At 37.4% G+C, this 26,428-nt stretch overlaps 1 protein-coding gene across 1 annotated transcript in view; it reads left to right on the top strand.

Annotated features, from left to right (window-relative positions):
• Positions 1-26,022, top strand: part of SEMA3A (semaphorin 3A) — a 170,176-nt gene extending 144,154 nt beyond the window's left edge. The window contains exons 12-17 of the mRNA XM_055712532.1: positions 3,417-3,508; positions 6,526-6,567; positions 12,261-12,418; positions 16,538-16,605; positions 22,730-22,872; positions 24,448-26,022. Of these exons, the coding sequence (XP_055568507.1) occupies positions 3,417-3,508; positions 6,526-6,567; positions 12,261-12,418; positions 16,538-16,605; positions 22,730-22,872; positions 24,448-24,903 (959 nt within the window). The 3' untranslated portion in view covers positions 24,904-26,022. The remainder of the gene's footprint in view (positions 1-3,416; positions 3,509-6,525; positions 6,568-12,260; positions 12,419-16,537; positions 16,606-22,729; positions 22,873-24,447) is intronic.
• Positions 26,023-26,428: the final 406 nt, after the last annotated feature.

The following is a 26,428-nucleotide window of genomic DNA, read 5'->3' as shown; positions in this document are numbered from 1 at the left end:
TTTTCTGTTGGGAATTTAGGCATTCACTTCATTCCCGAAACCGCTAATATTCAGGTGTGTGGTAAGTGCTCTGGATCCCATGCACCACTGCTGATGGTTGTGCCCAAGAACTGTAAGAAAAGTATTAAATATTTATTAACTGCATTAGCCAAAAGAGATTTCGGCACCAAACCCCCAGCTTTGTAAGTGCAGAGTGTTATTCTTTCTTGAAATACTACTTTTGTCTGCATAAATTGTTCTTCCAGCAGGAGTTTGTACCCACATAGGACAAAAACAGGCGTTACAACACCTGTGCTTGGAGCTGAGGCACAAAACAGGCTCCATGCTCCTCTGAGCTCACTGGCCTCACTGCAGCTTTCGGAATGAGGACAGGGCATCCTCCACATGTGGGGGGTGGGAGGGGGAGTGGGGGGAAGGGGCAGAACTGAGGCCCTGCCTGCCTTCTGCCAGAAAGCCGCACTGAGCCGGCTGGTCAAAGTCAAAGGAACCAGAAAGCGATACACAATCAGTGCACATTACATCTTCCCCAAGCAAACAAACTGGGGAGCAGATTAGGGACTCTAGTCATAGTCCAGTTTCCCACTTGATGATCTAAACCTATGGCAAACCCAGAATTAAGCTCTCTGGGGTATGACTAGGTTTTTCTGGGTAGGTCTGTCCCATCAGATTAGATACCTTTCTCTATATTTTCCCATTGCTGTTGCGGCAATCTACATTATTCCCACATGCTGTTGAACTTCAGTATGTTGAAGAAATACCTTTTTTTCCCCCCCCATTTTCATTGAATAACTGATGATAATTGAACACAACATAATTAATAGCCACCCAGTGTGGTCACATTTTCCTTTCCTGTGGGTGAAATCTAGCCCAGTAGTTTCTTTCCCACTGTGATTGTACCAGCATGTTTCACAATGGAAATAGTATCATATCGGCACGCTTGAAATTATATCAGAAAGAAACAGGATTTAAGATATGCACTTAATGCATATCCTGAGTGTCTGATGTTTGGGATCATTTGGCACAGTCAAGGTACATCTGTCAGTAAAGCAAATTAATAACAGTAATCTTATCTTACTGAGCAGAGCCTATTGATCCTAAAGGAGAAGCCTGATTCCATTTGTGTGAAATTGTTTGAAATACTACTCTGCAAAATTTGATCTAGAACTCAGATAAAGCCCCACTTCGGTACCTGTGGCCTGACCAGAGTCTCCGTAGTGATTAACACAGTGTATCTTTGACCTCAGAGGCTTTTTTGAGCATCAAGCGGCTGTAATTGTTGCAGGATCCGCTTAAAAGTCAGACCTTTTGTTGAAACAGCATTATGTGGGGAACTGATGTCTGCTCAGTGCCCATGCAGGCTCCACAGTTTCCCTAGTGCTCTTTTATCTTTATTTCTCGAATATGGCGTTTGATGGATTGTGACTGAGGACAGTCATAGTGCAACACAGACTGCAGTCATGACACATTGCTACACTGTTATATTTACTAGACCAGAGTTCTTTTATTTTACTCATACAATGTATTTTTCTCAAACCCACAGTCATCAAATTATCAGGATAATTAGGGAAATGAACTCATCCATTAAATTACAGATACAAATAATGCTAAATTATCTGTTGTTCTGAAGTACTTTATTGAAGAAGTGTGATTTTTTTTCTTTTTGTTTTAAATTTTATATTGCATTTGTTCTGTATTGTTCTCAGTATTTCATGAATTAAATATGTTCAATTAGTAGCAGTAACCATAATGAAAACCAATTCCAAAACAACTTACCTAGTTATTTTACTAGCTTACTTTGTACATGTAGGTGCCTAAATAAATAGAAAGTTGTGCTTGCTTTGTTATTGTTCTTGTTTTAAGAAACAACTGTTATTTTCTTCTTTAGAAAAAGAAAAATCTATGGGTTTGTGATTAATGAAACAGTGATTCATATATTTTGTGGGGAAAATATTCACTTCTTAATAGAATTCCAAAATACAGGTTTAGAAACCAGTATCTGCTTAAAAGGGAGCAGATGGAAAAATCAAAATCTCAGTTCTACAGGATATTCTAGGATATCTAGAGTATTTTAATCCAAATTCATGTAAAGAATTTGAAGTACTGGAATTTTCTTGTGAAATCAATAGCTTTAAGGTAGTTATAAAAACATTTTCAATGTGTAATCTGATTCAATTCCATATGTATTTTCAATGTAGAGTTGTCATCTTTTCAATCAGCCATTTCAACTAACACACACAAATATGTACACATACAAAATATGTTTTGATTTTGTGAAATTGATTAATTCTGGTTTTGAGAATGTTGACCTTTATAATTCCGTTGCTTTGAGAATTTTATCCACTTAAAATGCCTTATCTTTTCCTAAACTACTACTGCTGTAGAACGTGCAACATGAAAAGTCCTCAAGGACGTAGTTGTTATTGCTGTGACACATTTACATGGCACTACATTTGGCTGGTTAAAAAGAAAATTTGCATACAGAATGTTTCCATTCCAGAGAGTCTGCAGTGATTTGTACCAACCTAGAAATGATTTTTTGTTGTTGTTGTTGTTCCCTGAAAATTCTGCTCAGGGAAACATCTAAATAAATCACAGATGCAGCTGTAAAGTCTCATAAAGATGGTCTTAAGTCTCAGCCATATTCACAATATGGCTCAGGAATTTCAAGCGTTGGCCCTGTTGATGTTAAAGCCAATAGCAGAACTCCAAGAATGTAAATGGATATAGTATTAAAATGCTGGCACACATGTATATCTAAACAGAAGATACAATTTGTATTGCTTTTTACCCCTCAGCAAAGACCAGTATCTAACACACAAAGAAATGCAGATGCCTTAAGGGGCTTATACATCTTAGGTACTTTGTTTGACACAGGGAAGATCACATGTACTTAAGAGATCTAACAGCTTCATCTGTCTAACAACATTTGTCCAGATGTTTTTATATCCAAACTGAGCCTTCTGACAGCATCTTCACATGCATTTTAAGAATGACAAACATCATATTCAAAATGGGCAATAAAACATGCCTGGGTAAATTTAGTGCATTTCCCTGAATTAAATGCCTGAAACATCTGTCATTTTATACTGTCACTTAAATAGTATTTCAGTCCTTTTCATTCTTTAATAACTATAGTAGTATTTATCTTCTTTGTTGCATTTTGATAATTGAAAGACTTCAGTGAAATGTCCTACTGAAATTCAGTGTTATTCTAGGTTATTTTCAATAGCGGTTGGTATTTTGAACAACTAGTGCTTAGAGATGTGTAGCTTCACAGTCTTTATACATGAAATAATTATATACTACAAGAAACTCTGGCTCCTCTGAAACTGAGTTATGCATCTTAAGCACCTGAAAGCATGGGTTGTTTAGTTTTGGTGGGGTTTTTTTTCCTTTTTTTGTGTTTCCTTTTCAAGATATTGGAACAGTTCTTAAAGTGGTTTCAATTCCTAAGGAGACTTGGCATGAATTAGAGGAAGTCTTGCTGGAAGAAATGACAGTCTTTCGGGTAAGTGCAGCTAAATTTCAAGTGTCAGGTTGTAGATTTTGCTGTGGACAGCTGTGAACTAAACCACTTGCAGTCTAGCCAAGGAATAGCCTGGCATAGACCTCTAATTAGCTTGTCATTTAGAGACCTAGACACTAGTAAAAATAAACCTTGAAACTTTCAGTGCTAGCTGGAGGTTAATGATAAAAGACATTGCATTCTGAGCTCTTGTTTTGTGGTTTAAAAAGTAAATTAGTATCTCTCAGCCTTAGAACTGTTACATGCTATAGTTAAGTGTGTATCTGTGCAAGTTTGGGAATAATGCCTGTCTGTTTTCTCCCACAGAGATATGCACACAAATTATATAATTGCATCAACTCTTAACACTCTTCAGACTGTCAGCATAATGTAACTAGGATGATAGTTTAGAAAAGAAAAAAAAAAAAAAAAAAAAGGTGATCCGCACAGATTTCTTATGCCTAACAATCTGAGAAGCAAAGGAAGTGTTTATGTTTTTAAAGGTGACTTTAGGGTATCATTTTCATGGTTTGACACAAGACACCATAAACACCCCCTAATTTTTAGTACTTTCTCGTGAAAATCAGTCTCTTCCATTTTTCCTATCTGAGCTACCTAAAAAGTAAGGCATCCCACAGGCACTCCTGCAAGTTGAGGCTGAGTAAACCTTTCAAACACTTTCCAGACAGAACCCAGGGATGTCTTGTGTTTCGTACACAACAACGAATCATTTACATTCCCCATGTTATTCTTTTTGTCAGTGCCGGTTTTATGGCACCATTTCACAAGATCCAGGCTTTTGTGGGGTTGATACCTAGCTGGGAGTGTGAGGTTAATCTGACAGCATGAAGATGATTCTGGCATGCTCAGAGAGCCCCATGTCGTGTGGTCCCACTCCTGATGTGCTAACAAGGACTGTGCTCCAAACCTGCCACAGGGGCCCAGCCACCATGTCCTCATCATACTCTGTTGCCATCCATTTATCTTCAGTTTCTGAACAGACACAACATACTTAAACAGAGCTTGTATATCTTTTTTATTTTATTTTTTTTCTTATGGACACTCTTCCCTTTACTGGTACCAATCTTGCACAGAAACCACTGTTTTGAGTGCAAGATACCACTGGAAAACAGATACTTCTGTTTCTGCAATCCATGTTTTTTATAAGGGCAGAAATACAGGGTCTTTTCTTTCTTTTCTTTTTTTTTAAGCAGCAAAATAAAGTAGAAACTATGAGGAAAAAATGAGACAAGTAATTTGTGGCTCCCAGCTTTTTTCTTCTTTTTTATACACGCAAAAGTCATTACATTAATGCAGGGTAATTTGGCAATTGTTGATAATGTATGAGTCTCTTCCCTAAATGAAGAAGTGCCAAGCTAAAGGAGATCAGAGAAATATAAAAGAAAGAAAATAAATGGAGTGAAAGTTTTATTTCAGAAAGGCTTCACACAAGTAGAATGGTTAATAGCAAATTCAGATCTGGTACTTTACTTCAGATGTGTATTTATTCATTGCAGAAAACAATTTTAGTGTTCTGATCTACTTGAAAGCTCATTTATCTCCTTTGGCACATATTTAAGCCTTAAAGAGTGCATTAATGTACTTCAGTGGAATAAGAATTTGTATGTGTAAGAAATGGGTCTTTCAATAGGGAATTTGCAACAAATTTTGCATGTGCCTTAATCAAATGTAAGTTTTCTTTAGTTACTAAAGAGTCTTGTGCATCATAAACAATGTATTTTGATGCTTAAACTGCAGTGTGCTGAATACAATGTTTTCCATTTATAATTCCAGAAAACTGAAAATCTTCCATGTGTTATATCAATAACAAATACCTCTTTTAACCCCATTTCTGCAATATTTCTCTGAACACCTGAGCAAACAGACTAATGAGTTCAATTTTCATTCAAATGTTACACTTAATTGATGCTTTCTAATATAAGGTCTATTAACCCATTTGTAAAGGCAAGTCCACATGCATAACATCCACTGACCCATATCAGATTCTCTCAGGGTAAGCCAGCTGAAAGCTACACAAGTGTAAAAGCTTAATAGGGACTTTATTAAAGTACACAGCCAAAAGTATGATGCGTGGGATCAATAGCAGGTTTTTAGATGAAATAAAGTTCATATAGAATTGACTTGCACACTTTGTAACCAAATTATGCCACTTATGCTCAAGATTAAAATCTGTTCAAGCCACTAGGCCTAAAAGGTGTAACAATCTTTTAATCAGATTTAAATACACTCATTCTGTTAAATATTTCCTACAGTCTATCATGTAAGAAAATAGATTTTAGTTGCACATCTGCTTACTACAAATAAGTGTAATTAAGAGTACACTTAGCTAAGAGAACAGTAACTCCCCTAATGACATATTTGGATGATTAAATAATGGGTATTCCATGCTGCAAAAAACCTCTTGCCAATTTCAGTTCTGTGTTCTGCAAATACGAGCAACTTCTTTGTATGTGACTAATGTATTGAAGTCAACAAGTTTATGCTTGGGATTAGAGCTTGTTCTTATGAATAAAATTTCACAGGAGTGGTTTTTTTCACCTTGATATGGTTAAAATCTGTTGCTTATTTCAGTGTCATCACCTTTAATATATAGTATCTACATCATTTCTACATATTTGGTACAGCCATTATTATTTTCATATTACTTGGGAGGTTCTTTAAATGTAGTTTTAATATTAAGTGTGGAAATTAATTTCAAGATATGAAACTAGTAACAAAGTAATCACAATGAAACTGTTATAATCATGGAAATTTATATGTCTACAATCAGCACAGCAATCAAAGATGCACCCAGATATGTACATGCATTCTAATTCACTTACAGCTAGAAATTATTGTAGTGCAGAAAACAAGAAGCACTATTACTAATGAATGTCTAGTTTAATTTCAGGGTTTCTAGGTTGGGCAAATAGAATTCTAGCAGAATTTTTACGTTTATAGAGTTATAGAGCACAATTTAGATTTTAACTCTCTTTTTTTTTCTTCCCACCCCCCCTTAGGAACCCACTGTTATTTCAGCAATGAAGATTTCCACAAAACAGGTACTATGTGCACAAACATTAAATCACTTTTAAATATTTATTGGTCTCTGTCTTTTAGAGACAGTAACTTGGCAGCCAGTAGAGACATATTAATTACAGCAGCAGCATCACATCCCTTTACATAAACATCAGTAGTTTCTCAGGAAAATGTGACAAGCAAAGCAGAAAGGAAAAGTCTAGTTTGTGTTACTGGTAAGGTGGAAACTAAACACAAACTGGTCTGGAGTCTGGAGGCTCTCTAGAAAAAAAACCCAACACATTATGGCATGTTGACATGACAGAGAAACTGTTCAAAGGGAGTGGCCAGACATGGTCCATTACTTTAATGGGACTAGTTCTTGTGCCTGTAGGAATAGTATTGGATAAAATGCAGATAGTGAAAGCAAAGATGGGAAATGAGACATCCTCCCGTCTTTCTGCCCAATGCCCATTCCATTTCTGGTCGTGCACCATTCGGCTTTAATAAAGAGGGTAGATGTAATTTAAGTCCAAATTTTCGATGGCCTTCTGATTCAGTGACACGGTTAGGATATGGGTTTCAGACTCCAGAATTTGTATTTCCTACTTCCTGTTGAGTACACTAACTTCTTAAAGAAAAGATATGTAGTATAGCCTTCATTGTAGAGCAGACCATAACTAAAATGAATTGGACTTCTCAGTGGGTGTAGGTAAAGTTTTGTCTGATTTACAGTAAAGGTGATTCCTGCATTTCTGAGCAAATATGGGCAATTATTATTAGACTTTTTTGTGAAGCAGCTGGTGAATTATGTAGTTGTGCAAAGAATATTGGATTGTAGTCCAGGAGCGAAGTGGGTATTAGGGGCATGTCTTCCAGCTCTGCCTGGAATTAAGTAGATGGATCCCAGCTGTTGTCATTTCCTGTCTAAGGAGTCCGAGTCATAAAATTTAACATCAAATTTAACATAATAAAACTTCCCCACCCCACACCCCTGTATTTCTGTTGATTTGGAGCCTAATTGGGTAAATATAAGCAACTTATTCACACTCATTAACTTTTCCATTAATGTCATTGTCAGTAAAGAAAGGATTTGGTATTACTTCTAGGACTGGGTACACTAAAAATTTGGTGTGTTACAAATAAGATTGAGTTAATTCATGTACCTCACTCTATACAATATTGAACAGAAGTTGAATTCATTCTGTAATGGACAGAGCCCAGTATTATGTTTGAAATGCGGCATATTTAATTCAGAATTCACAGTATTTGGGAAAGTTGTCTGAAAACAGTCACGTCTTTGACAGAAAACATTTTGAGAACACTTCTAACATAGTTTACCACCTAAAACAACAATAATGGCAGGACAAAAAAAAATGTACTATTGAATGCTGGGATATTTAAAAACAAACCTGTCAAGTTGTATATATGTTCACATCATACCAAAATGCTCTGCTTTGGATTATTTTTATAAGTAGATTCCCTTAAAGCAGCCAATCATATTTGATGGTGGACCATGCATTTTCATACTTGTTCTTCAAAGCATCTTTAGTTATTCAGGAGAGATTACAATTTTTCCTGAGTCTTTTGAAAACAAATTTATACTGCTAAACTTGTTTAACACTAAAAAAGAGCATAAACCACAAGTTTTTCAGGCAGAATTAAGCTCATGAAAAATCAACCAACCTCAGGCTAAAAGTGACAGAATCATGATACAGTATGACAGCTTTTGGCACGGTGTCTTTGTATCAAATAAGTATATAACAACATGTTTCCATTTTATACTTATGATTTAAAAATACTGTAGTTCTATAACTCAAACACTTTTTTCATTGTGTTCTGATAGGCAGGATGGTTTTCATATAACAGCATGATAATTCTAGGCATTGTAGAAAGCGGGAGCATGAAATGTAAACAGTAAAACCAACATATCTTATTGAATAACTCTAAAGCAATCACTTTGTTTTAGTTTTTTCACTAACAATTCTTTCATCCAATTCTAAAAATGTGGTACAAGCTGTTTCTTCTTGGTTTAAAATGTTTTGCTACACTGGTGGGTCAAAGCTACCTCTTTTGCCATTGTGCCAATATGGTATGTTACAAATTACTTCTTTTCCTAAAGACCAAAATCTCAAAGCTCTTCAGAGGCAGAACTTCACTTGAGTTTTGAATTATATAGACCTCTACAGCTCCCGTGTCTCTCTCTGAGTATGAATTTGGCCCTTGAGCGAGAGTGATTTTGAGTAAGGAAATCTAGTCTTTATGTGCAAGACTAAAACTTTTTACAGTCTTTCTCAATGCTTCTGTCTTTAACTCAGAGAAATTTTATTTTCTCAGTGAAGCTATGTATCCCTTCTGATTGTGTTCAGAGCCTTAGGCTTGTGTAACCTTATCACCTCAACAAACTTATGCACAGCTGGTGATAGACACAAGCCTTTAGAGGACAGCATCCTAGAGCCACTGGAACATCCTACAGCTGCCTAAATTCACTATTCTAGTGGGAGCCAGGCTTGCACAGGGAGCCCCTGGCTACCATTTGGCTCTCAGCCTGTTGGGCTGGGGGGGGGGGGGAGGGGGGGGGGGGGGGCGGGCACCGTAATTTTCCCTCTGAACTACAAATGTGGAAGCAAGCCAAAAAGTCATGCCTAGCTTTCAATTAAAAGTGAGTTCTTGTGGAGCAAGCTCTCATCTTTTTCTCAGGGTCAGGTCTGTGATTGTCTGCTTCAAAAAGCCACTGGATTTCTGGTAAGATGGGGGAGATCCAAGGAGATCCTCGGCTGATACAGGCCAGCTTCTTGACTGGTGAACTGCTACAAAGAGCTTTTGGTTTTCCTCCGTAAGATTCTTAGTCAAAGGCAAGGAAAAGAACTTCAGAAAGATTTTAGTGATTACTTCTATAGTATTTTTCACAAAGTACTGAATTTTATTCACATTTGCCATTTCTGTCCATAGTGAGCATGTAGAAAGGACCAGCTCAAAATGGATATGTCACTTAAATAGCCCCTGAACTATTCTGCATCAGTTACTTTTCAAGACATGAAATTAAATGAAGTACTATTTAAACCTCATGCTTCTTAAAATACCTTTTAATATGCTGCCTAAGTTCTTTTTAAGCATGACATTTTTTCATCTTCTTTCTTTTTCTTTTTTAATTGCAAATAGAAGATTCTTAGTAATCTCTTTGCCTGACTTCTAGGGAAAGGCTGCATTTTGTGCAGCATCATGAGGCAAACAAACCATTGAATTGCTTAAAATATTACTCTCCTCAGCTTTTCTGGAGTTCTGATACGCCTGCAAGAATTTTTAGCAGAAAACTCCCCTACCCACCTCCCCCACCTCCAATCACCTGATTTATTAAATTACCATCCTCTTTGGAGACACTCTTTGTCCAAAAGGCAGTTTGACTGTACAGCAAAGTAAGGTCAGACCATTGATGCAAGTCATTCTATTGCTGTTTTCTGAATTTAATACTGCCTGGGTTTATGTATTATTAGTGTCCAGAATAATGACCACCAGCTGGTGTCTAAAACAGTGATCAGAAGAGCAGCAAACAGGGCAGCAGCCTTCAGGCTGTACAGCACCTGAAACACATGCTAGAGTTCACTGACTGAACTTTATGAACTTATCTACAAGGAATAGAATCTTTAAGTAACCTGTAAGTAACCCTATCTTGGCCTCATTCTCCACACACACACACACACACACACACCCATGTGCTTCTGGTAATTCTTTAATTCTAAAGACTTCTAAAGACATTTATTAGAAATCAGGAGGGATTTCTGACAAAATGAAATTGGTTACAAAGGTGCATACACCATTACACCAGTCTTCTTTATTTTCCCATGTGCATTCTACATTCACTGGGTTGATTTTTACATTAGTTGCACCACACGTTGCTACATGCTTATATAGATATTAATGCCACAATTACATAGGACTCAGATCAATACCATCTGGACATTTAAGATACTTAACTGAAGCTCTAATTTGACCTCTGCTGCCTCCATAATCAGTAAAGAGAAAAAGCATCCCCTGAGAAATAGTTAGGTCACCTAAGATTGGAATTGCTGCTATTTTACTGCAGAATGTACCCTTAAGCAGGGTACTTGATTAAGTGACTTAAGTTAGAGAGAATCAGTTTATCACGTCTGCTGCCTGTCATCTGCTTCTCAAGGATACAGCCCTAGCTCGGGACCGGTGAGTACAGTTAAGGCTTCGTGCAGAGCTCTGTGTGGTCAGAGATCCTTGCCCAGAGAATATGGGTTTACAACCCAGCTATGGCACTATAATAGACGGAAGCAGCTGCTTAGAAAGGGCTTAGTTTTCAATTTACCAGTGAATTTCCCTTGTCATATTTTCCCTGGGAATATACTGGTGTTTATATAAATGCAGAGATGTTTCTGTTACAATTAATGTGTCTGTATCAACTGCCAAGCTGCTATCTCTGAAAGAAGTCAATGCAACACCTTTTATGAGTGTTTTTTGGTTTGCTGTCTCCTGGTAATCCAGTGCTCATCATTTCTAGTAGGTAGGTGACCTCAGCCACCTTCTGTCCCCAAATTCCCTGGAAATGGTGCCTCTGTGACATCACAATGCAGGAAATGAAGAGTTTTAATAACATTTCTTGAAATCCTATTATTCACACCAGCTTTATGATTTCTAAGAAAGAAAAATGAATACAACTTTCTGGTTTTTTGGTGAGACTGCTTGGAGTGGGACCTTAAAAAGAAATTCATTAATCACTCCACCATGGGTGCTGGGTAACAAAGTTTAAGCTTTTGGTAGCAAAGTGTCAGTGTTTCCAAAACAGAAGGATTATACTATTTATTTTTTGTTTATCTATTTATTTTGTTTTCTCCTAGTTTTGCATCTCAGAGGGAACTGTATTTGCTTATTACACTCATACTTGTTTTCTTTGTGAATTAGTGCTGAAGCTTAAATATCTCTGTTTGGACTTTTACGTGGGATCAATAGTTCAGTTCCCTTATGTCCCTCAGGGGACCAGCTTCCCTAATGGACCACATGAATTTGATATCAGAGAGGAAATTGAGAGAGACAAGATATTCTATTGTGATGCCATGCAAAGCTGTAGTTCATTTTGTACGCATAGTTTTTTATTTACTTCATGGCTTCTCTCTGCTTTGAACTACATCTTTCACTCAATGCTGCCTTTTATCCAAAACAAAGCAAGCCATCTTCCCTCATTAAATATATGTTTCAATTAGAGTATGTGACCTATAGAAAAGAGTATGAAGCATCAGAATTATCAGTCGTGCAAAGAAATGTGTGTGGGACAGGGCTTCCCAGCTGAAATACCTTATAATCAGTCTGAAATAATTTGCTTTAGGTTTGCCCACATACATACACAAATCAAGGTCATATATAAGAAATTTACTTTAACGTTGGTTTTCTTTTTCTTTAAATTTTAGAATTTCTTTCTAAAGCATAGTCTCCATTGTGGTGTTTCACTGATTATAGTGTTTTCCCAGTGCAGGGACCTGAATAAAAAAGAAAAGAATGGAAGAGTACTTTAATTTTTCTTACTGTTTAGGGAAGCCACTGAGAGCCTCATACAAAAATCAAAGTTTTTCCTATTTGTTTTGGCTTGTTTTTTTATCCTGAGGACAATTATCTTCTCATTCCTTTAATGTATACCAGGATTGTGATCCTTTATTGTATTTGTAATTTGCTTTTTTTTTTTTTTTTTTTAATTTTATCTTTTTAACTTTCATAACAGCAACAGCTCTACATTGGCTCAGCCACTGGGGTTTCACAGCTTCCTTTACACCGCTGTGATGTGTATGGAAAAGCATGTGCTGAGTGTTGCCTTGCGAGAGACCCTTACTGTGCCTGGGATGGTTCATCTTGCTCACGTTACTTCCCCACTGCTAAGAGGTAGGGACAGTTTCAGATGTCTGCATGGTTTGCTATTTGTTTTAACTGATGGTCTCAATATGACCAGAGGGCTTTGGAAATTTTTCATGGGATGGTAAACTGGAGCCCTTCCTCTTCCAAAGAAAACATAATTCTGGGAGTTACAAGCAATATGAAGTCCTGATGATTTAAAGGGAACACTCTGCTTCTGGGATTGGCTTAAAAAGCTGTTGTAAGAAAACATTCAGAAAGGAGTTGTCTCTGAAATTGATTCATAACTTTATACTCGGTAATAAACAGCAAAAAGAAAATAAAATTCCTCTTCTCTAACATGAGGAGGGGGCTTGATATTAAAATAAAATAATTACTTGCCCAAGTAAATTATCCTGCATTTTTATGAATTCTAAGTCAAAGGAAATATTTATGTTATAAAGTGTTTGGACATAAATGGAAATATATTTTTTAGTGATATATAGCATTATTGTTATTATTCAAAAGTATAACTTGTATGTGCTGATATGTGTCTAAGTGTACTAGATCAAAAAAACCAATCTTTTCCAAGCACTCTGCACTGATGCTAAAGGCTTTGCAATGCAAAGGTTAAGGGAAAACAGGCTTGGCAAGTTAAAAAAATTATTTTTATAAAAAATGTACATTATTTTTTATAAAAAATTTACAAGTCCTCATTGCCTGAAGACTTAAAATAATATTTTATTTGCCTGCCTTTATCTCTGAAAGTATTTCTCCTAAAGTATGTAAGCTAGTTACTGAACAGCTCTTAGATACTGAGGTAGAAATTAGGAATAACTGAATAGTCACCTGCAAATAAGAACAGACATGTTCTCAACATGTAATGTTGAGATTCCCATGATAATTTGAATGAAATGATTAAAAAGTGCTCACATTAAATCAAATATGCCAAACATCTTGCACTTAGGAAGAAACAAGGAATCCAAGGGTTTATATACCTAAAGGGTTATACACATAAAATTGCTGGTAGCAAAAACTCAGTTGAGAATGTCTGGACTCCAAATTCCAGATCTGGATGGGTTGTTGCAGGAGATGAAATGTGGTTAATGGTGGGTGGCAGTTGTGTCACAGACTTTTTGGATGGAGGGGATTAAAATTTCAAGGTTTGCATTACAATGTATCCTAAACAAATACTGATGACAAAAGAAAAAGCTGCTTATGGAACATAAGGTTCTATTTCTGTACTGGAAACAGTGTTAATCTGAGGCAAGCTTTTTGTGATATTCTTCAAAAAAAAGTTTTTTTTAAAAAAGAGAAACTGAACCCATCCCAAAAGAAGAGCAGGTTAAATTTTCTCAGCTGCATGGGCCAAATTCAAATTTGTGCTGGGAGTTTGGCAGTTTCTGTGTAGGAGGAGGAGGAAAGCGAGGAAACTGAGGTTTTCAAGGGCAGTCCAAGAGATTGATTTATCTAAAAGTTTTAAGGGTTAGAAGTCAGTGTGGGTGAGTACTGCCTCTGAGTCGCAGGAGGAATCGCTCAGGAATTGCTGAATCACTCTTCTCTGCTACCTTCCCACTAATCTTTGCCCCTGAATGTCACCCTTTCTCAGCATTCCCTAGCACCCATTCTTACCCCCAGCCCATCTCCAGACCCACAGAGCATATCATCCTTTCATTTGCTTACACTGATAGAAGAAATAGGGTCTTTTACCTCTTCCTTATCTGTCTCTCTAATTTATTAAGCAGCAGACCAAGCTCACTGCTGCCATCAGGGGTAAAAGGACTGAGACCTCTCCTTCCAGGGATTAAGGGGCAGGGTTACGGGGGCTAAACTAGGTTGCATAGCTATGGAAAAGCCTTGGGGTGTAGAATTTACTCTTCTTGAGGCCACTATGAAAGAAGTCAGTCCTGGGAGGCTGGGATCCTGACAAGGCATTTGGAAACAGCCAGTGCCCCCCACCCCCTCCTTCCCCACATTTTCCCCTTAGCAGCAGCAGCAGCAAAACAAAGGTCTGTTACTGGGGGAGAGCATCCTCTGCTCACCTGGTACCTGCTGTACCCACTGTCTCAAGCCAGCTTTGAATGCATCTATGGCAAAATCAACGTTGCTGGAAACAGCTTAAATGTCAACATTTAGGCTCCAGAAATATTGGGAAAGTTGAGTCCTGAGGCAATTGCACAGATGCTTTGCTAATCGCTGGTTTTGGGCGTTGTTTTTTTTTATTTTGTTTTAGGGGGTTTTTTCTTCTTTTTTTTTAAAAAAAAGCTTTTATGAGCCATGAATTTAATTTACTTTTCTTTGTGTATTTTACAAGTCTAAATGACAGTTCAGAGCTCCCGTAGTGTGACCACTTAACTTTACCCCATGCAGATGTGTTCTGGTTCATATTTCATAAATCATCATGTTGATACAATGGTGATATGTGCGACATTTTCCTGAGATTCTAACTAAACATTATATCCAAACTCCATTGACAGTAATATGAGTCTTACCACAGGCTTCTTTTCTACAAATAGTATCATATAAATATGCTGCATTTCAAAACTTAGGAAGGAGTAACAAAATTTTATGGTTCTTTATGTCTTGGGTGTATTTTTTTATTCATTGGCAATGAGTACTATGAAGATGATATCTGAAATCAGGATTAATACTTTTTTTTGAATCATATATCAATCAACAGAAGATTCCTTCTTACTAAGACATGCTAAGATGTTCTAATTCATTAATTTAAAGAAAACTTTATTCAGAAAAATATAAAGAAATGCACATAATGAGGTTTTGGGGTTTTCCTAAAGAAAAAAGACCTGTTGCCATATTTCACATAACTAACTTCAGGTTTAATATTTCAGCAGCTTTCAATGGAAAAAAATATGGTTAAAATATTTCAGGCAAGAGGAGTCAGCTGTGCAGCTGATGGTGCCTCTGTGAGAACTCTTTAGTGTGTGCTGATGCTGGGCTGTTAGCGAGAGCCTGCTAATAAGGCTAGTGAACAGAAGAGAGATGGGCTCTGTGCTGCAGAACAATGGCTTTTAAAAAATGTGGGCTGTTGTCACAAGGGAGTGACCAACAGTGCTTTTTACAAGGCTACTTGACTTTTGCATATCCGTTGCTGGATGCCATAATCTGAAATCACAGCATTGTTCAGCAGCCTAATCCTCTTTGTTCTCCTCTAATTTTGCAAGCCCTCAGGCTTTCTCCAATTCCTAAAGTAAAGTGCTCACACTTGAAACACATCTTTGTTTGCCTTCTTCTTTTTTTCTTTTTTCTTTTTTTTTTTTTTTTACATGAAAGACTTTTCTCTGGCTCAGTTGAATTTTGTGTCACAGCCATTTGAATAAAAATAGGAGCAGACAAAGAGAGAACAACAAATGCAAAATAAAACTGTATTAAAAAGCTTTCTTCTGTAAAATACAACAATTTTTTTTTGCATAGATCAATATCTTTTCCAAAAGAGCCAGTGGAAATAAAACTGGGGAAAGAATATGCTATGTTAAATGGACATGCAATAAAAGCTAGAACCGAGGCTCAAGCTTCAAAGGATGGAGTAAATGATATTTCAAAATGTTTATTCTAAAGACAAAGACACTTACAACAGGTTTGGAAAATGTTTTATAAGAAACATATTGATGAGATCTGTAGCAGCTGAAATCATTATGTATTTTAATTTTGATTTTGTAGAAAATACAGCTTTTTTACATTCTTTCAAAACCAGCCAGCCGTCCTAACATTTCATTTATCTAAAAGATGCCATGATACTTAAAGTATTCTGTACTTGCAAAAAAGCTGTTGCTTCTTCATGTTTTTGATGCGTGTTAAACTCTACTGTGTATACTTTGATCCCTTCGCAGTCCCTGTATCTACGAGTCAAATAATGAATTTGTCTGTGATCAATATGGCCAGCACAGTTAAAATAAACTTCAAAGGTTCAGTGCCAGACATACGTATTTACGAGTTTCTGAAGACTTTACCTGTAAGAGTAAAGGCTGATTCTACAAACTGTGATAATGCATAGAATATAGCGGCAGCAATATGATTTCCTTCCAAGTGTTGTTTAGGGGCACTTGTGGCTTATGGAGTTCTGTATATGTTCCATTTATTGCTCTTCTGTCATGGCAAATGTAAATGCTGAACACTGAGAAGGTCACTGATGGTTTTCCAATATATTTGCAGACGTACTAGACGACAAGACATACGAAATGGAGACCCGCTTACCCACTGCTCAGACCTGCAGCATCATGGTGAGTTATGGGTATGACTCAAGTACAACTAATTTGTATGTAATTTACAGAGTGCGCATGAGTAGAGTAGGAAGCATGTGAATGATTTGTTGGTGAAATTGTCTTGAACATCTGTGAAAGATGAATATAATATATCATTATCCCAATTTAGATTGCTTACAATGGCCTGGATCAGACACTAAAGACTAGGGTATTTTGTTGTTTTCTTTTTCCTCAAGTTACCAGTTTTAAGCATTTTAATTCTTCTGCTTCACTTACCTGATAATACCATCAGGCTAGGCATATTATGTCAGAAACGAGTCATATCTCCTTTAGAACAGGAAGAAGTATGTACCTATTGCTTCATATAGTCTGCATAGGATGATAATCAAACACATAACCTCCTTGGCTAATGGGATGGTCTTTGTTGTAGGAGCCACACTAGCAGCCCTTAAGATCAGAATGATCCTTGCAGTAGGCCTGTCCCGTGTGCTTTCAGCATCAGTTTCCTTTGACATCTTTGGTTTTGTTTTTGTTGGTTGTTTCATTTTTACAGTGTATTGATCAGATCTCCCTTTCTCTAATTGTTTGGCTGATAAACTTCTCACAATTACTATTTTGTTGCCAAGCTATACTGAACATCTTCACTCAGAAAATGAAAAATGTCCGTTTTGCTGTAAGTTAAGTGAACACTTAGGCAATACTTCCCTCTGCTGGAAAAAAATGATTACTCATGTTTATGGTACACCTATAGTAACAGTTAAACCACTGGACAGATTTCTGAGCAAAATAAAGAAAAGGTGGCTGAAAACAGAGATACCTCACAACCCTCATGTCTTTCCAGTCCCTGAAATAGCAAGAATGATAAATAGTTCAAACTTGTACTTTTGTGTCAGCTATAATTCACCACTACTGCATTTCAGTAATAGTTTTCTCTATCTTCCTTCTAATCATTTAGAACACATAGCTAACATTACTGTAGCTTTTTCTTTTTATTTCTTGGTTGTCAGACTCAGGCCAAGTTACTCAGAGGGGAAAAGGGTTTGGAAAAGTGTATGAATAGAGTGATTAATATGCAGTTGTCACATTTTGAGAATTCACAAATGTACAACTCATTTAGATTTCAGCTATGGACTTGCAGAAAGTTCACAAATCTCCAGTTGCATGATAACTAGTAACACGTATACAGTGCAGATGAGACAATGTGTATATTGGGGCTGAGATGACATTTTCAGTTCCCCAATAGGAAAATTTCACCAGGCACTAAACGTGAATTATTTTTAACAGCAGAAGAATGTCTTACCTTTACATTTTTACTGTCTGGAGTTTTCCTCATGAGTAAAATGATGATCTGGGCTACCACATGTCCACTGTTTTTAACATTCTCTTGCCTTCCCTCGCTGTGCCTTATACTACTGTAGGCATGTTCTTTATCTTCATAGACAAGAAAAGTATTTCAAAATTTCCCCCTGTGCTTAGCACTGGTAAGGTCACACCTCTAATACTGTGTTTGGTTTTGGGCCCCTGACTACAAGAGGGACACTGAGGTGCTGGAGCATGTCCAGAGCCGGGCAGGGGGCTGGGGAGGAGGCCAGCCTGGAGAAGCGAGGGCTCAGGGGCACCTGATGGCTCCCTACAGCTGCCTGGTAGGGGCTGTAGGCAGGGGGGTCAGTCTCTGCTCCCAGGGAACAAGCGCCAGGACACGGGGAACCGGCCTCACATCGCACCAGGGGAGGTTCAGATGGGACATTAAGAAAAATTTCTTTATTGTAAAGGGTGGTCAAGCATTTGACCAGGCTGCCCGGGAAGGTGGTGGAGTCACCATCCCTTGGAGGTGTTTAAAGAACACGTAGATGCGGCGCTTAGGGACATGGTTTAGTGATGGACTTGGCAGTGCCGTGTTAAGGGTTGGGCTTAGTGATCTCAAAGATCTTTTCCAATCTAAATGATTCTATGAAAACACTTTGGGTTTTATATCTTCCATATTTGGTCAACATGTTTGTCTGAAAAAATAACTTATGTTCAAAAGAAAGAGAGTAATCCCACACAGTTTTTTCATGACAACAGTCATGAGAACTCAAGGTCAGGAAAAAGCTGTTATATGGTACACCTGATCATAAGGAGCTTTGATACAGCTTTGTCAAAATGAGCAGAACAAATATGAAATAAGATACCAGTGATAATTTTATGTAACAGTGAAATGAAGGCAATGTGATTAGAAGAATCAGTAACTTACAAATAATACTGAGGGAATGCAGTTCTAGGTCCTAGATATGAAGGATCCACTGTCAAAATACTTAATGAATGTCTTAGATTGTTCTTGAGTGAAATTTTCTCTCATTAATTCTGAGTTGTAAATCTATAAAATTTTCCTATATTTGCTTGTCATTTGTGCATGATCGTTCATTGTAATGGCCCATAAACTTCCTATGACAACTTATGCTGAATTTTTTCCTTCGTTATGACTAGCAGTTTCCTGGACAACAGATGAAGAATTGGGTTTGCCTGTAGCCAAAAATAAGCAATCATTTACTACTTGTCTACACATTCCTTTGCAGTAACCGTTAGTTGATTCTTTATGTTAACCAACAGAAAGAAGAAAAAAGAACGAGCTCTTAACATATATCTCACGTTTAAAGACATTACAGAAACCTACTTTGATATCAGTCTGAAACAATAATGCTTTTAGTAAGGTTTAGGTAGCTCTTTCAGTTGCCCTTTTGTGCAAATGTCTAAGGAAGTAGTATAAAATGACTGCACAACAACATTAGAGGGAGCTGAGTATCCTTAGTTGGTCAGGTGTGTGGACAGACATTAATAGTTAAATCTAAAAGCATGGCCACCTTTGTGTCAGCTAAAGAACAAGTTGTTGTTTGGGTTTTCTTAAGGTTAAGGTACTAGCGCTGCCAAGAAATTAAGAGTTCTTTTTTTTGAAGAATTTGTCAAAGAAGAGGCGTCTTTTTTTTTAGGTGATTTATCCCAGGGAAAGCTCAAGGAATTACTCTGAATTTAAATGTATAGTGAGATTCTTTCATCTGCAAAGCAATCTTGGTATAAGTACTTAGCCTTTCATACTTTTTCAGTTATGTCAGAAATGATGTATTTAAAGGATATTTATCAGTGCAGTAAACTGATACTGCTGTTGGATTCATTTTGGGAATTACAGCTCTCAGACAGGATTTTGGGTTGAATTTCATAACCAGCTTCATGACTTCTATAGTTTTCTAATTCCTCCAGCTGCTTTTCTGAACTTCCCAGACTTTCATTCTTCCTTCTGGTCTCTTCAGCTTCTCCCTCAGTCCCAGAGCTGCTCTCTGATCCTGTGATTATTCTATCACTCTGCTTACTTTCTTGCACTCCATGTGCTCAATATTACATGAACTTTATAGACATGTCTGGACCTGCCTTCTGCTCCCTTAAATTGTGAAAATTGAATTTGAAGGATCTCTTAAATCCTTCCTCTCTCATTGCATGACTGTCACCCATACCGTATTTTCTGGAGTTGTGAGGAAATTTAAAGGGGACTTCTGCCATCTAAGGTGCATGGTGGCCTCTAACATGCTAGAATGCTGTGGACCAGATCTGAGAAAACACTCAGAAATTTGAAATGGCATCAGAGCACTTGCCTTCAAGGTAACTTCCATGAGAACTTGTAACTAGCTTATTAAGATACTAAGGTTATCCTAGGTACCAAAGTTTTCCAGTGGAAACTTCTCTGTGTACTCTGCTACTGCTCATGGGTGGTAGGACCTTTGTCAAAGAAATATACCCACTTCTGTCTTTTGTACTGATATTTAGGATCTAGAAGACTGTCTTCTTGGGTCTAATAAGACCAGTGTTACATGTGTTCTGCTCCTGGATAATTCACTTGGACTATGCTGTATTCAGGAAACTATAGTCAAGTGGTGCTGCAAGCCACCTAGTGTGTAACCTCCTGGTTAAATCAGCTATTTAGGATGTGAGAGAAGAGGACTTAAAGTCCACTTAGGCTTAGGAGATTGACTTGGTAACTCTATTTCCAATACAAACACCCAAACTATCAGATTGCTTTTCTTGAAGTTGGGCCATTCTGCAACCATAATACATGGAGCCCAGGAGAGAGGAATTGAAACAGAGCATGCATCCTAAGGTGAAATCTCTTGTGTTTCCATCCTTTATTATGGAAGCTTGTAAATCTCTGTTTCACAGAAACACATTGCTGGAGCAGTAATGTATATGTCCCAGGCTATAAAAGGGGACATTTCCTACTGACTGTCTTATGCTGCAGCCCTACATGTGCTGTGTGTTGTGGGTCCCAGTTTAGATATCAAACTGCCTCTCATGGACTGTGAAGATCTTTGGCTGACCACTCAGTCATGTGAATTCTGGTCTTAAATTAGGGTACCTAACTTGAAGCAGAAAAGTCAGGACATCAGTCAGCCATTCACAACATTGAATCTGGACCCACGAGTTATGAGCCATGCATTTCCATTTCCAGTCTTTATTGTACCACTTTTAGTTTTATTCAGTTAATCTCCTCACATACTTCCAGTTCCTTTGTTTCACTGACACAAATTCACCCATGCTCCATCTCAGACCTTACCATTGGTACTCTTGGCTACATTCTCCTCCAGCTGCCTTACCCTTCTCCTGCTGCTTTGCTCTCTAATTTGGTCCTCCATCGCTCTCCGTCTTCCTGGCCCAAAGGTGCACTGACATTCTTCATAGGGATGTGGTTTGTGAGAGATGTCATAAAAGTTGTTTCACTTAGTTGTTTATATCGCACCCCACATACTTGCTCGAAAGGTTTGCAATCCAGCAGAGGACAGCTGTTTGTTCAGTGTGAATAGGCCACTTGATGTTTCCTTACTGAGAACTGGGCAAGCACCAGTTCCTGTTCTGTCCCCCATCCCATCTCTCATCCTCTCTCAGGGCTGCAAGTCATTATGGAAAGGCATATGATTGCTGTATCAACACAAACCAGGAGCTAGATTTTGTTTTTACCTTTGGCTCAGTTGTCTAGCAAACAGCCTGCGTTTGCTAAACAACATGGCCAATGTGGGAAAGGCACAGTGAAAGCAAACAAAACTTGACAAAGGATTTCTCCGAGAGGACTTGGTTAGACACCATTTTCATATTAAAACATACCCAAAGAAGTTCCTTAAAGATTTCCAATGCTAATGATCAAAAGTGGAAAATGAAAAGAATGACAAATAACGGCAAAGAGGCAGGACTCCCATGAGATCAGCACAGTGTTAAATAGCTTACCAACCCCTTCCTTCCCATCTACTCTCCAGGATTATTGTACTGTTGCCACTTAAGTCCATAACAGCATTTTAAAGAGCTAAGGTGGAGAGTTGGCATACGATGCCTTACAGCCTCTGTGGTATTGGGGAAGAATCAAATGCCACATAAGTCCTATAGCTGTGTGATATTTCCAGCAGGTTGATGAATAACTTGAAACATTGTTGTTACAAAAGGAAGTAATTTATTTAACTTTCTTTTTCCCCTCCCATAATGTCTGCTTTATTAACCTCATTACATTTCCATAAATTATGCCAGTATAAGAGGAAATGATTAATTGAAGATCGTTTCCTCAAAAACATTATTCCTGGTCATTAACAGCTTCAGCAAACTGCAGTGCCATATAATCTAAACACATTATACTACTGTTAAATAGCCTCATGTTTTATTACTTTGCTCTAAGTGTTATGATCATAGAGCCCAGGAGGCATCATTACAAACATTCTGCAAGCACACCATGAGTTTTCTCACTACATACAGTTTGCTGTTAAAAATTCTTGTCATGTCCTAGATGTTTTCCTTGATGAATAATAATGAGGTTTGCACAAAATTTCAAAAGGAAATTCATTAACTTCACATATTGAGATGTTAACAGCTGTTAAGATTGAAAATACAAAAGTAATAAAAATTAAAAATAAACCAATAACATACCAGGGATCCTTGCAAAGATAGAGATGTTGATGGAGATTTTCCAAATGACATACTGATATGTGGAAAAATTTTTAAAAGGTTTTTTTCTTTTAACACCTTAAGGGAGCCCGATTTCTAAACAAACAAATTCACTTATCAATTAAATTTTTTCTTTCCAGGTAAATTTATTTCTTTTTTTCTTTTTCTTTTTTTTTTTCCCCTTGCTTTACAGAGAACCTAAGTGGTCAGACCCTGGAGGAAAAGATTATCTATGGAGTAGAGAATAGCAGCACTTTTCTTGAGTGCAGTCCAAAATCTCAGCGTGCTGTAGTCTACTGGCAGTTCCAGAAGCAAAATGATGACCGCAAAGAAGAGGTACACTAGAAAAAATAGAGCTGCAACTAGTCATCTCTATGAGGATACACTTCCCAAAATAATGTTCAGCTGTATTTTAGTTTAGCAGAATTTCGCTGGAATCTTTTGATTTCTATTGTTCTTCACCATATTCTTACTTTTATCACCGTAAAATCCCGTAAGGTCTCTAATACATTTTACAGACTGTTACATCAGAAAACCTTCATATCCTCTCCTTGGTTAGACACCCAGCAAAACACACTGGGATTCCATTAGATATCTCAGAAATACAAAAAGTTAGCATGCTATCTAAGTGCCACCTAAAGAATCGTGCAAGGATTATATGAACTTAAATATTATAAAGACCTTAAAACTGCCTGTGAGAAAAGGTCAAACTGGATTAATTTAATTATTCTGTTTGACTGAAACAGCCTAACAGGAGCGCTCCTTAGGTACTGCATGCTCTAAGGCTTTACTGCAGCCAAGGCAGAGACAGAATGAAGAACTGGGGACTGTAGCAGACACAAGGGTATGAAAACTTGTACATTGTTTTCGGCAGAAGCAATATTCATAGAGGCAAAAACGCTGACTTCCTCCCCTCCCCCCGGCCTTGCTTTACACTAAGCTAATACTTTATTTTTCTCCTTCTCTTGTCACCAACATTCTCATGTTATTACTCACCCAGGTTCTCAAGTCATGTTACTGTCAAGCTTGGTCACATGTATCTTAAGAGAATAATCTACTCTGCTAGCTAGGGAGATCAAGCTAGGAAACAAAAACTTGCTTGTTGCATTGAAGCATTTGTAAATATACCCAAACTATTCTGAAGGTTTGGGTTTTTTTTAAAGACATGTAGTAAATACTTAGTTTCATTAGCAGCTTTAGATATTTTTGCTGTTTGCTTTATTTGCAAAAGTAGCACTTTATTTAGCCTTTATTTTAGGTGGAGAGAGCAGTATACAGGTTTCTGCCCTTTTCTGTCTGCAGTGACGTGCATTCAAAGAATTAAATCCTATTCTAGATATTAATTAATTCAGAAAAATACAGTATTTTGGACATCTGCTTTTGAATATTAAAATTCTGGGATTTAATCCTTTTTGTTTCTTGGTAAATTCTCCGCTTATGCAGAACCCACTTCTATACGTAAGGGCTTCTGTATTAAGGAACAATAGGAAGACAGAGAACCTTTCCCACAAATATATCTGTGTTTGACTAAAAGTAAATGTAACCTCAGTAATATAGCTGAATGCACCCACATTGACTCTGCTGATTATATGCTTGCATTTTCTGTCATCCTACCAGCAAGTCCATCTGACAGAGGTGATGCAGATCTTTGTTCAGCAGTAGTAGGGACTAAGGAGTGAATTCTTAATTCCCCCAAACTCTTTGCAGTACATCATTAGTTTTTCCAGAGTATTTGAGCCTTTCATAACTACAGATGACTGTCAAAGCATTTTCCGTTCACATGGTTTTGGGGATTTTTGGACAAGTTTTACCAGCTGAAAGGACTTCTACTAAGGAACTGGTATGGCTAGAGGATAATGTTGCATATATATGAAAGATAACTATTGAAATTACCGCTTTTTTCCAATACAGATAAAAGTGGATGATCGCATGATCCGGACAGAACAGGGCCTATTGCTACGAAGTCTTCAACGGAGAGACTCTGGTATTTATTTTTGTCATGCTGTGGAGCATGGCTTCATGCAAACTTTGCTTAAAGTGACCCTGGAAGTAATTGATACTGATCACCTGGAAGAGCTGCTCCATAAAGAAGAAGATGGTGATGCCTCCAAGACGAAGGATGCTACTAACAGCATGACCCCCAGTCAAAAGATCTGGTATAGAGACTTCATGCAGTTAATCAATCACCCCAATCTCAACACAATGGATGAGTTCTGTGAGCAGGTTTGGAAAAGAGACCGCAAACAACGCCGGCAAAGGCCTGCCAATGCGCAGGTGAATACAAATAAGTGGAAGCACCTACAAGAGAATAAAAAAGGTAGGAACAGGAGGACCCATGAATTTGAGAGGGCACCACGGAGTGTCTGAGCTACATTACCTCTAGGAACCTCATCCAAGTAGAAACTTGTATAGACAGATAACTGGAAAAAAATGCAATATTCATGAACCTTTTCATGGCATTATGTGGATGTTTACAAGAGTGGAAAGTTCAAGCAATTTCCACCAGGTTTAAATAAAATCCATTTCTAACTTTCCTAGTAAGTCCTTCCTCTCTGCTCTGATTCTAAGACCAGAAAGACCAGAGTTTCAAGGATGATAACTCGTCCGGATGTAGCTTACTGCTCAGAAAGTTCTGCAAGTGTTCAGCAGGCAAGTTTTCCTTTCTCTTTTGCCTGAGATATAGATGAAATGCTGTATTTCATGCTGTCATCTTAAAGAAAAGAAAAACAAATCCCACCTTTCATCAGCAGCACTACCATTTTTAGACTTATATATAAAACTGCATGAACTCATTAAGCTGATGAAAGTTAAAACACGTGATTGGACACAAGGATTTTGTTCTTGTTTTGTCTACCAGTTCTCCTGTTTATATGTACTAGAAGAGGAAAAACAATATGGAATGAGATTTTTTTGTGGAAATCTGAACAACATAAGCCATCCATCATTTGGAAGAATGAAAAATGTGGAGTACACTGGCCTACTACTGATGACTTCTTTCAGCTTTGATCTAAAGATGTATTTTATTAAAACTATAATTTAAATGTACCATGAAAAATATGCAGCAAACATTAGCTCTTTTCTAAAATAGATTAGACTTTTTGTCTTAGAAATATTGTACTTTCTAATTATTGGTTTAGAGGAAAAGAAGACAACTTCCAATTATGAGCTGCTTTACTCTTTTGTTTGGAAAATCTTCCAGGGGAGTTAGTCACACTGCAGTTACCCTCCTCCCCTCTCAGTAATCTATATGACATGTAACTTCAAAATAATTTTAAAACTAAGCTATTTTAACATGAAAGTCACTGTACAGCATGGAAGTCTTCTGCATTCTTTTTTTCTAAGTATGGTATTTGAAACGATTCAACTTGTATAATACCTTGCTATAGATTGAACCAATGAAGAGGAGAGCATTGATTTTCAGTTGTATATTTTCTTTTTTAATTAAAAAAAACCAACAAATAGCATTAAAATACCCTCTACTAATTACACTCTTGCTTTCTTGGTTCGTAAATATCGTGAATGCTAATATTTAAATACTGTGGCTCATAGACTGTCATATATCCATGAGCAAAGCTCACATTCAGTTTAAGGAGTTTTGTTCCCAGCTCAGCGGTAGAAATGTGTCCACAATACTGATTCTCAGTGCTCCATTCTTTCTGTGGGCCAGATCACCCAAATGCAAAGAACCAACACTAGGCCACGTAAATAGTAACCTCGAAGCCAGCTCTCTGTTTAAAGATCTAAGGGACAGTTTTATCTGTGGGCAAAGTCTGCTGCAGCAGTAAATAGGTGAAGTTCAGCTTAAGACTAGTTTATACTAACAGATAATTTGGTCCTGCACTTCTGTCTTACTCTATATACAGGAGAGCAACAGGGTAAAACAGACAATGTA

The sequence above is a fragment of the Falco cherrug genome, chromosome 5, assembly GCF_023634085.1.
Source record: "Falco cherrug isolate bFalChe1 chromosome 5, bFalChe1.pri, whole genome shotgun sequence".
NCBI lineage: Eukaryota > Metazoa > Chordata > Aves > Falconiformes > Falconidae > Falco > Falco cherrug.
This window is presented reverse-complemented; position numbering and strand designations above follow the sequence as displayed.